The 12604-nt window shown below is 37.5% G+C and overlaps 1 protein-coding gene across 2 annotated transcripts in view; it reads right to left on the bottom strand.

The window, feature by feature from the left end:
• Positions 1–5829: 5829 nt before the first annotated feature.
• The window catches only part of RBPJ (recombination signal binding protein for immunoglobulin kappa J region), a 138508-nt gene continuing 131733 nt past the window's right edge, over positions 5830–12604 (bottom strand). For both annotated transcript variants that reach the window (XM_074541829.1, XM_014265629.3), the window contains exons 9-11: positions 10154–10309; positions 9249–9352; positions 5830–8443 (exon numbers count right to left, since the gene is read on the bottom strand). In XM_074541829.1, coding sequence (XP_074397930.1) covers positions 8128–8443; positions 9249–9352; positions 10154–10309 — 576 coding nt within the window. In that variant the 3' untranslated portion in view covers positions 5830–8127. The remainder of the gene's footprint in view (positions 8444–9248; positions 9353–10153; positions 10310–12604) is intronic.

The raw sequence follows: 12604 nt of genomic DNA, 5'->3' as shown, positions 1-12604 counted from the left end.
GATTAGGCCTTTTTTTCTTTGAATAAATAGCACAAAATTATTATTAACCTGAAAAATGAACCACTTGGTCAAAAGTGGAGCTGTATTTGAAAGTCTAAACACTCACCAATTGTATTTATCCTCCCAAAGTAAAGAATTTTTCTTATCAACATTATTTCTAAATTAAATGAAGAATAAATGACTTTTTCAGACCTCAGTTTGATTTCCATATCTATTAAATCTCCAAGGTAAAGCTGTTTAACAAAAAATTGATTTAGAAGTCCAAAGCTTTCTGAATGTGTGAAACAGGGAAGATGACACAACATCAGTCTCATGCCTGAGGTTACCACATCAAGCACAGTCCAAAAGGCAGATGGATTCCTTAAGCCCAGGAATGCTGTACAAAGCAGCATGGAGCAGCAGCAGGACTCAAAAGGAAGATACAAAAGCCCAAAGAAAGGTTAATACATGTCAGGTCCTTCAAGAAGTTTAATTTTCTCTAATCTCTCTTCTGAAATTTGTAGTAACTGGTGAGGAATCTCCACAGCAGAGCCACAAGACATTTTCACGTGGAACAAAATTAAACCGAACCCCTCCCTTGCTGAGAATATTGTGCTATTTGGTCAATACAAGATTTAACACCTTTTCTGTTGATGGTTTCAAAAGGGATCCTGATGTGCATTCCTGCAGCCAGCCATCCTGTGCCACCTCAGCAATCATTGCTCACCACAATGCTGGAAATGACTGGGCTGCAGCTCTTATAAAAGCAGGGTAAAGGAACAACAGGACCACTCACTCCCTCTCCTAAAAGCAGCAGGTGCTGTGAGAAACTGCACTGACACCAAGATGCAGCTCTGCAGTTGCTCTGTCTGTACACTGAAGTGCTTGTTTTCTGATTCTGGCAAACAAGGAATTGCCCAGAACTACGCTAAACAGTGCAAGAAATTTAAAATTCTTTCTTTCAAAGGCAAAGCACAGAAACACTTTGCCTTAGGACTAAGATGAGGACACTAAAAATCAGACATGCTACTTCCCAACCTAATGATTTCTTTTGTGTTAAAATCTAAGTTGCTCACCTTTTTGGAAAAGTTCTAATTACATTTTTTAAGGCAGTAAATTCAATTACTATGAATACTCCACTGCCCTTCCCAATTTCCACAATGAAAAACTGTGAAAGAACTAAAATGGAATTTGAAGCACACCTAAGAGAGAACAAACAGCAACAAAGTACAATAGGGCTAACAAGATACAAACCAACTTTTTGTGTCTGGTTTTTTTGTATGTGTGTGTATCTACATGGTGTTGCACAAGGCATGCTTATGCAGATAAAGAAGTATTTATAATTACCCCTGAACTAAACTCTTGCAATTACACTGCACATACAGAAGTATCACACAGATACTTGGACAGAGACCAATGAAGTTGCAAGGCACTGCTGTCACATTTTATAGGCATTACACCACCAACATGGATCTCAGGATCACATCCCATTTCACAACAGATACCTTGGCTGGATTTTAACAGATCATGTACAATTTTATTAGAATTATCAAAATCAAGAAGAAACGCTAGAACAAACTGTCTCATTTAAAAAAAGTCTCCTAAACTCACTTGGAGATTTTAAGAACTAAGCTTTTGTTTGTCACCAGCTAGCTATTAAAACAGGTAATTTCAAGACAGAAAGCAGTATGTCTAAATCTGTGCTTCTATTTTTTATGTAAGTGGTGAGGTTATTCTCCAAACAGAACTATGAAACTTGGAAGGATTCTGTTCATATGGTCTGCAGCTTCTGTATCAAAATCCTTATTTTGACAGCCAACAGATGGCAATTTACTAAATGTTGTAATGTACTGGTATAGCAGTGATCATATGAATACAGTTGCTGTTAGTTGGAAATGCCAAAGGCTTCCAGGTCAAGTCACTCAGGAGAAGCTAAAGCAGAAAGATGAGATGGAGGTTGGGCACAGAAGTAGCTGCAACAGCACAGGGCCCCAGCTTGCCTGTGAACACACCCACTGGGATTCACAGAAGTGGAAATAAACTTTTGCCAGTGAACAGATCTGCAAATAGAACAACAGAGCAGACTGAAGGTTTAAATGAACATAGATGAGGGGGCAACATGACAGAAAATACAATTAAAAGATAAATAAAAAGCAAAGGGTTTTTAAATTAAAAGAATTTACAACTTTACATGGTTCTAAACTGTGCCCCCCTCAACTAAAACCTGTAGATCTTTAGGGCCAGGTCTGTAGATCCTTTCTCTCCATCTACAAGCAGCTTAAAAAACAAACATTTCTTTCTCCCCACCCCACAATCCAGCAGTAGAAACAGCACCAAGAGATGGCAGCATGTAGTCTCAAAAGTTGGAGTTCACCTTACTTAAAACCAACTCCTCTCCTAAATTCTGCAGCAAAATTTACACACTCTGAGAAAAATTGAAACATAATTAAGAACGTGGAAAAGTACACATAAAAATAAGGGAGCTGAGGCTAGAATACATAGGCACTAGCACACAGAACAGACAATATCCAACTTTTAACCATCCCTCTCCAATACAGGAGATGCAGAACTTGAAAGATGTCAAATTCAAAAGATTTAATCAGATCTTTCTCAATTTCTCTCACTTTAGCATAGGTCATTAAAGTCTATATTCAAAACAGAAGTATTTTTAAGTAAATGGGCTATAACTCCTCATGCTTCTATCTAACACTGAGCTACTACTGGATATCAGAAATAAATATCCTTTACAGAGACACTCAGTTTTTTCCACCCTGCTCTGGAGCATGCAACTCCAATCTTAACTGTGCACCATGAAAAGCCAACTACTCGACCAAGTTCAGTAGTTCTGAATGTTCTGAAATATTACACGCGAACACTAAATCAATCATTTCCTCTAGCCCTCACACCACTCTCCTTTTAATCTTCTTCTCTGGATCCTACTACAATCTATTACTGAGATTACCTATTTAGCTAATTGCCAAGGCTTGGCTGAAAAGATTTTTTTTCTATCCATAGCTGTTCATCTAAGACCAGCACCATCCCATGGAGTTTCTCCCAATGACACCAACATTAAACACTAGCAAGTGACCATTGTCTTTGCAAAAACCTCAAATCTAATTTCTACTCTGTTCCAGAAGAATCAATTTACCATTTCAAAAAAAGACTGAAGGGTCTTGGAAATAATTTTGAGACCATAATTTTGAGAATGGTGTCCATTATGTCTCTGTTCCAAAAAACAGAAGTTCTGCAACTGTTGAGTCTCTGACTATTTTATGCATCTTAATGGCAAACACCTTGCAGATGTCTCAATAAAAGTATCTGTAATCCTTCTTTAAAGCCAGTGATATTTTTTTGTTGTTGTTTTTGTTGTTGTTCTTGGCTCTCCTATTTAAGAACCACTTTTAACCCCTTCTCACTCTTACAGGTAAACTTCTAATTCTTCAATCACTTTAATACAACACTAGTTAGTACTGGCAGGCTTCTCCTATTCTATATTCTCTCTCTGCCACGTCCACTTCCCATCTAAAAAACTTTCTTGAAGTGACTGTGTCACTTGTGCTTGCAAACTTAGTGTGCATCATTTCTAGCTGTGCCTGACAGCCCTACTATTCTGTCAAAACAAGAAATAAGTTAATTTGCTGAATTTCTGGCTCTAGCTATCAACCAACTGAAAGAAATGTCACACATTCTGCAACTAAGAATAAGATCAAAAGGAGTCAAGTGCACTAGTTGCAAAAATGAAGTTGCTAAAGTTAAACAATTAAACACAGTTCATTTTTTCTTATTTAATAAATTATATAAAAAAGTGAAACTTTTTTTTACACATTATTAAAAAACAGTTTCTTATCTAACTTCAGCAATAATACAAGCAAAAATGAAACTGATTTAGATGTTTGGGTGGACATTCCATATCCCATTTAAGTGGAGTCCAGTGCGCACAGCCTCACAAGTACTGATGACTTCTCACTCCCAGGGTTGGTCTTCTTTTGTGCTGTTCTGGTTCCATAGATGGCCTCACTGTTCATTTGGGGGGGGAAAAAAAACCCAAAACAAACAAAACAAACAAAAAACAAACCCATATTGCTTGGTCAACATAGAAAAAAAACCAACAAAATGTGGCAAGTTTCAACACCTGTTCAAACCACAAGTACTTTTGTATCATCATACAGATGTTCAGTTATGTTTGTCACAGCAACAGTAACATGGCATTTTATCTTTAGCCTTGGAGAAAAAATGAAACCCAACAGTTTATGCACATACACACACAGAGTACACTTGACAAGAACACTTTTATGTGGTTTACATTTCACTTTTATTTAATCCTCAAAACTGCCCATATTGCAGGGATTTTCTTGATGAAATATGGAACTGAGCAATTAATTCTACAAAATTATGGTAAAAACTTGCTCGTTTTTCTACCTTTATTGCTAAGAAACTTTACAGGTGCACAGTTTGTAAAAATAACCCTTTTAAGACTGAATGTATACACATGCTACAGGATTCTAAAAAATGACATTAGCATAGCACCTCCAGATGGGGCAAATGCAGTGCTGAACACAGACAGAATGTTTACGAAGTTAGAACTGCTCATTTATTTTACAGTTTCTAAAGGGAGGAAATTGTTCAGTCCTAAAAGGGTTAAGTAGAAACCCTAATATACTTCTTTTTCTAACAAAGCTGCCACTCAATCCCACAGTACAGTGCTTGAAAACAAAGTCAAAAGTCTGGCACAGGAAAGTATACACATTTGTTCAGTACTCATAAACACAGCTGCTTTTGAAAGAAAGTAAATAATATGGTTAATAATTGAAGAGCATCTTAGTTTCAAGATGGACATCTCTATGGAGTCATTTAATTCACAAGTGGGTAGCTTACTTCCAATAGATAATTTAACTCACTAGGCATTAATATTTTCTATATGGGGAATTCATCAATTTATGTCTGGAGTTAACGTCTTTTCAGGTAACCATTCTGATTTTTTAAGTCTGTGCAATGAAAACAAGTACAGAATACCATTATTAACATAGTTGTGGGATGCCCTTGGGGCAAATAATTAGGGAAAACATCAGCAGCAGATTATTAAGGACTACGCTAGTGTTGAATTCTGAAACGCAGTTCCAAGCAACAGAAAACAAGAAAAGGCATAGCTAAATTAGAGCACTCACTTTGCTTCTTCTTCCTATAGTTGGAACTATAACAACATTCTGAACACAGACTCAATTTCTATGTATACAGAATTAACAGCAGACTTAACAGCTAGACTTGAACAGTTATAAGAGTTTCATAGTGAAACGTTTTATAAGTAGTTTTATCAAAATCTTGAGATATTGTTAATATCATGAAAATTGTTAACAGTTCACAAGGCCAATATATGTAACAATATCACCCCACAGAAAAAAAGTTCAGGAAGATAATATATCTGAACAACTGGACGTATTAACAACAGTAAGGACCTGGAAGACCATTTCTGTACTACAGAATAACTACTGGCAACAAGAGAGCCACAAGCCAAATGAAAAAATGTGGTTTAAAATGGTATTGTAAGCAGAAAAGGCTCTTTTTTCACCCACTTGGCTGTAGTGTGTAGAACAGCAGATATTAGGATAAATCTTTACAAGTCAAGGGATATTATATCTATTGGGCAAAATTACCGCATGTAAAGAAACTGAATATAAAAAGTATTGCATTTATATGTAAAAAAATTTAAAATAATGAGTATAAAAGCATGTGTCAAGTTCTGAAAAGCTATTTTAAATAGTCTTTGAAGGTTAAAAGGCTTGTTATGGTTTGCCTGCTGTGTGTCTATCATGGTTTCTTGAATACCCTCTAAATCTGATATATGTGTCTTGCTTATTTTAATTCTCAGTCTAATTAGTGATGAAATTCTGTGGCTCTTGAACTAAGCTGTACTGTAAGTTATTTATGTGCTTCTAACAAAAACACTGTGAAATGATTCCCGCCACAACAAAATAACCCAAAATTTTGCACACACAAAGGTAAACAGATTTGCAAGTAAATGCCAGTAAACAGTTTAAACCAGAGATAAGGCCACAATGAATCCTGCCCTTGGTCACTGAAATGGAGATGAGGTGAGGCAGCATTCACTAGTGCTAGGAACCAGCATTGCCACTACGTCACGGGAACACGATCTGCAATACAGAGTCACGAGTATGAAGGCCTGTGGTAGAATACAAGCACATTTCAGGAGGACAGTGGCACTGATTTTACTAGTTGCTAAATATGCTTTACAACCAATTTCTTCCTTTAAACACATTGTTTTCACACACACAACAGAGCACTAAAGCAAACAGGTAGAATGGAGCGTCAGAGTACACAAATATGGTGCAGAGACAATGCCTTAAAATGGTGGTGGGTGTTGAAACTGGAATCAGTGGTCAGAAATAAAAACCCTATGAAAATGGTCAACAGGTAAGCTTGTAAGCAATGCACTGCAGGAAACCACAGGTTCACATTTACACAGCAGTTGTGACTTTTGCTTCAGGGTACAGAAAAGGCTGAACACATAATGAAATTTTGGCTTTTAAAGAGGAAGATCACACTGTCAGAACTTGTCCTACAAGTCTATGCCTAGCTCTGTGACTACAAATGAACTACTGGGGTACGTTCAAATACAAATGAAGCAAGCAGGTCTACAAGGAGGGACAAAACATGGTAAAGTCAAAATGAAAAACAAATGCAATAACCAACAAAGTCAAAGTGCAAATGAGCCTTGAATTTATGCTGGAGAGAAGACTTGAATGTTGCACAAGCTGTTGGCAGGGAAAGGGAAACCCACAGGAAACAAGGATGGGAGGAGTTGACATCTTCATAGTGCTTTTATGATTTTCTATTTGCCCATTTCTAAGTAATAAAATTTACTTCTAGTTATTACTGTATGATCACTTCACAATGAAAGCACATTCTCAATACAAGTGTTACACAAAAGTCTGGCCTAATTTACTGAACAGTATGAAGAAAAACATGCTTGTTGTGATTCTCAAGTGATGAAGGGCATCACCTACCAATCCCATTTGTAGCACATACTTCTCATGGTACTTTAGTTTCATGCCAACAAGACAGAAGACATGCTGCCAAATGAAGTTATTGGGAACATTCCACTTTTGAAATAAAACATTTAACTTACACTTAATACAAATTATGTACAAGATTAGAAAAACCTGAACAGATCCTGAAACATTTTCAGATGTAATACGACTGAGCAAGGAAGAGGGGGAGTAACCCAGTAACAACCCTTCAAAAACACCAACGTATGCCTGTGACATGAACAATCATTAATATGACTGCTTGAGATGCCACTTTTAGGAAAAAAAACTCATGTAATGTTAGAACCTCATGAATTATCACTATAAATACATATTTAAAAAAGAAAAACAGAAATAACTATTAACAATGACTGAAAACAGAGCACTAAAGTTAACATACATTGCATGTATTGCAGGCAAGGCAGAGGCATTTTTTAAAGCTTTTGCACAGACTTCATATAATCTTAAAAAAAATATGCTGGCCTTTACAAGGTTCTACTTGCTGAAATAAAAACAATTTCAGTTCATAAAAAGTCACAAGACTTCAGTTTAAAAAAAGGAACAGTTCCAGCCACAGACCAAAAATATATATTTTTTTTTTTTAAACTGGAAGAGTATGGTAATTAGATTATACAAGCATGGTCAGGCTTGGAACCTGAATATACTTCAGAGCAAAAGCTCAGAGGAAAAAAAAATATAAACTATTTGGTAACAAAAGTGTACTATATGTTGTGATACAAAAAAGGTATGGTGAAAATGTACCTTTTATACTAAAGCTTATACAAGTTCCTTGGTCCATAAAAACTATGTTGTGTTCATGTTTTCTAGTTTGCTCAACATGTATCCCAGCCACATTTTTGTTTCTTGCCCACTAAAAAAAAACCACAGCTGAAAAATAGATTTTCAATAAAGTTCTTATGTTTCGGATGTTGGTTTTTTCTTTTTTTATTGTGGCTTCTGTTTTTAAGATCAGCACTTGCAGGTAACAAGGTTGAAATCATATCACCTAAAATGGAAAAGTGTTTTCCCAGGAAACCACAAAAATTGTTCAGTTCTCTTGAATGTAGCACGAAAAGTCAATGAAAGTCCAGACAAACAACAGTAGTTAGGAAACTACAGTTGCCGTAGATGACGTGACATTGGTGGGGTTTGTGCTGACGCTTGTGTAACTTCCCTCACTGTTTGTGTTTGTTTCACTGGAGGCCATGAGGCTTGAGTTGGCTCTGAGGATTGCTCCAGCAGCACTGCAGTGTGGCCGTGGCCCTGGCTCCGGGGTGTATGTGAAGGTAAGGCTGGTGGAGTAAATGATGCCATCGTTACGGACCAAAGTTACTGGAACCTGGACTGGCTGTCGGACCCACCTCCAGCCCTCTCGAAACGCAGAAATGTCTGGAACAACACAAAGCATGCTCTCTGCACATCTGAAAAACAGGAGAGTCAACTGAGTACAAGGTCCTTAACTTGAAAGCATTCAATAGAACAGCTCTGTTGGAAGGGGACCTACAATATTCAACTAGTGCACACACCGACCACTTCAGGGCTGACCAAAAGTTACAATCATATTATTAAAGCCCAATTTCCTTTATTTAGTTAAACACAGAGGGGCTTGGGGCATCAACTGTCTTTCTAAGAAGCCTATTCTAGTGTCTGACTACCTTCTCAGTAAAGAAATACTGCCCAAAGTCCAGTCTAAATCTTCCCTGGGGCAGCTTTAAACCATTCCTAGGCATCCTGGCACACGATAGCAGGAAGCAGAGCTCAGCAGCTCCCTCCTTCCCCTCCTCAGGGAGCTGCAGAGAGCAATGAGTTCATCTCTCAGCCTCCTTCTCTCTAAACCAGACGAGCCCAAAGTCCTCGGCTGCAACTCCTTGGGCTTTCCAGCCCTTCACCATCTTTGCCACCCTTCTCTGGACATGTTCTGGTACCTGAACATCCTTCTTAATGGGGAGCCCTGAACTGCAGGCAGTGTTGGTGGTGAGGCTGCACCAGTGCTGACTGCAGTGGCACAGACACATCTTCTGACCAGCTGGATGCAGTTTGGTCTCCATGCTGCCAGGGCACATTGCTAACTCATGCTGAGCCTCTGCCAACCAGCCCTCCCAGACCCCTTTCTGCCGTGCAGAAAAGTGTACACTTGACTGTGCACACAAGTATATACTCTTCAAAGTGTACATATCAACACCCAGTAACACATAAATGCCACAGAAGTAATAGAAAATACTGTACCTGTACATGGTTTCAGCTTCCACATCCCCAAACCAGACACGTAAATTTGGAGTGAAGTTCTGTCCTGTAAGTTCCAACATTGCTACATCCCCACCACCATTCAACTGGAAACGGAGCAAACAGAAAAAGAACAAGAAAATCCCCCCCAAATATGTATTATTAAAAATAGACACTCTCCCCTCAGAAAAACCCAACAAACAAAAAACTCCACCAACCAAAAAAAAACCTCACAAACAAAACCTTCACATGCAGATAAGAACTTTAAACAGTGCTGTTTTTATCAGCTGGACAAAACCAAAACACAAACACAATCTACACAACTGAAGTATAAAGTAGTAAAACCTCTAAAAGATACTGCCAATTAATTTGATACTATGAAGGAATTTCCAAGTTTTGATAATAGCTGCTTAGAACAGATGTCAACAAGGCCTTGAAAACAGAACAAAATCTTTCAGAGAAGCCGTCAGGGGAGCTTTAAGTTTTTCCTCTGACAAATGCTGTGGCTTGTTTTTAGTAAGGTTCTCTTTGATATATAATTGGCAAGAGTCAAAACCAATTTCTAAATAATCAAACAGAAGTTCTAAGGATATCATTACCATGGTAGTTTCAGAAATTAAATTCTACAATACAATATTAAATTACAACAATACAATTATTGTAATTAATTGTATTAATACAATATAAAAATTCTAAAATACAATATTGGTATTATTCCTATGATGGGTAGGCTCATGTATTCTGAAATGTAAGAAAGAAAAATTGTAACAACAAAGTAATTTTATTATTTATAAATCTATTAAAACTGTTTTCCTACACTATTTCACAAGGGTATCGTGAAGGTTACATGAGTAAGACAAAAATAATCTCACAGAAAACCAGTTTATTAAAACAAACTACTAACTTACTTGAAGACTTTCCACAACAGGCACAGGTGTCACTGGAGCATGGACTGGACCCATCCCCTCATAAAATGTGTATTCTGCTTTGTCTGTGCTAATGATTGTCCAAGAAGCTCCATCATTAATCATTTCTTTATTTGGTTCTTTTGGGCATGGAGTGGCCTTAGAGAGAAAGAAAAGTTTAAAATCTGATCTGCAGAGATATTTGTCAAGTCACAGACCTAAAAACCAACTCAGCCGGTAACAATGCCTGTTATTTCAAAAACCCATTTCCTTATGTTTTCCTCTAAAAATGACCTAGAGAAACACTCTCCACATTTCAGAAAAACTACTAGAAAAGTAGTAATTGTGAGAACACCATAACTCTCACCTACAACACTGTCACCTCTCCAACCTTATGTTTGAGTTTTATTTTAGTTCAACTTTCAAAGTTTTAATGTTATTCAATAGGCATTAACAAAAAAACCTACAGCAACTGAAAGCAGCTGCTTTAAAACAGATATCTTATAAAGGCAAAATGTCTAAAACAGCTACAGAGTGAAGTGGAATACTTTTCATTAGTTATGATTTTCATCTGCTCAAGATATTTTTTTCTTTTTAGAGTTCTTCATCCTCCACAAAATGATGGAAAACACAAACCTGTATTGCAGCATTTGTGCAAAGACACAAGAGAAAAGCTGAAGTGACAGCCTTACAAATTAGAATAATGGAATCACAGAATGGCTTGCACTGGAAGGGACCTCAAAGGTCATCTAGTATCTCCCTCTAAATACTACTAAATTAGTATACTTAGACAGGTAGATACACAGAAAATACACAAACAAATTTTTTTTATGGCAACAGAAGCCTCTCTGAACAATTTCACCACCTAGCAACCCATAAGAAAATTGTGTATAGGTTAAACACAGAAAAAAATGGGACAAAAAATTCTAATAACTATATTATATTTCCCTCCATTAAGCTTTAAGGGGATATTGGTAGGTAGGTAACCATAACCTTCACTCTTCAAAGTGGCAGATAAACTTCAATTAGCATGAGTTGTCCATATTAGATGTTAAAAAACAAAGCTGCATTTTCATGTGGACTCTTCATTCTGGTATGATCATGCAAAAAGCACTGAAAACAGCTGGCAAGGGAAGTGTGTGACACGGGTAGTAACTACAGATCTCTCCAAACTCGAGATGCCCAAATTAAACTTCCATCAGAAACATTCACAGCTTCTAAATTATTACTAGCCCAACTTCAAAAGAGGAGCCATTCCATAGGAACTGTTGTATACTATTTTGAAGCATGACACCATTCCTATGGGCTGACTGCAATTCTTGTTGGCATGGAATGATATACTTTGAATCATGACAAATAAAACCATGGATGTGAAAAAATGAACAACCCTGTAAATAGATCCCTGACTGACTTCTTTCACATTTCCTAAGTTCATGATGTGGAAGGCAAATGCCACAGAATTTGCTCTCAAAATCCTGTTACATCAAGAATCATTTCAGTAACACATTACTCTGTCTGTTACAGAAATCTTTAACAGGTTTCAATTCGTCTTAGAGAAGCACTTGTCACTTCCAAATAGGGCTCCAAGGACATTTCTCACCCTTTTTTTCCTTTTTTAACTAAATTTTCTCAACAGGTGGTACTGGAAGATTAAAATGCCTTAACATCATGCTTACTGCTCATGTACTGTCTGGCTTCAACTGGAGACAGAAGTTACAGCCTGGGATCCTAGGGCTGCCACTGACAGTCATCTGAAAGCACCACCTTGATGTGCAGTGGCAGCTGTGAGTGATGACACAATGCTGGACACCATCAGAAAATAGGGCTGAGAACAACCATCTGGTATTATTTTGCCAGTGTGAATCCTTTGCTAATTCTGTAATACTGGGTGCAGTTCTGGTCTCCCTATCTAAAAAAAGTCGTGGAGAAAAAACAAGAGAAGTGACAGAAAGGGCAACTAAAATCACCAAGGAGTACTGAACTTATGAGAAGAAATGGAGAAGACTGTGCTTTTCCAATGAGGAGAGAAGAAATTAAGATGTCAATGGCTAAGTGAATGCAGAACTGTTGCTCACTAAATACTGCAAAACTGGAGTAGGAATCACTCACAGAAATTGTTACATCATTCAAAACAAATCCAGCAAACATTTACTACACAGGGAACAGGACCTCTTAAACTTTCTGCCACAGATTACTGAAGAAAAAGAACATTTGCACATTCTGAGGTTATCAAACCAATGAACACATCTACAAAATGCCACTAAAAGACAAGAATTCAGCCTTTAACAACACTTGGTACAAGTGCTGGCAGAGTACAATCACACTGGACTGTGTGTGATTGTATCCACCTGCTTCCTGCAAGCACCATCCCCTGCTGCTGCTGCCAGACTGGGCACAGACAGGGACGTGCTCTGATCCAGTAAGGCACCATTCATATCCTCTCTCCATGCCCCA

This window comes from Zonotrichia albicollis, chromosome 5 (genome assembly GCF_047830755.1).
Source record: "Zonotrichia albicollis isolate bZonAlb1 chromosome 5, bZonAlb1.hap1, whole genome shotgun sequence".
NCBI classification, from domain to species: domain Eukaryota; kingdom Metazoa; phylum Chordata; class Aves; order Passeriformes; family Passerellidae; genus Zonotrichia; species Zonotrichia albicollis.
This window is presented reverse-complemented; position numbering and strand designations above follow the sequence as displayed.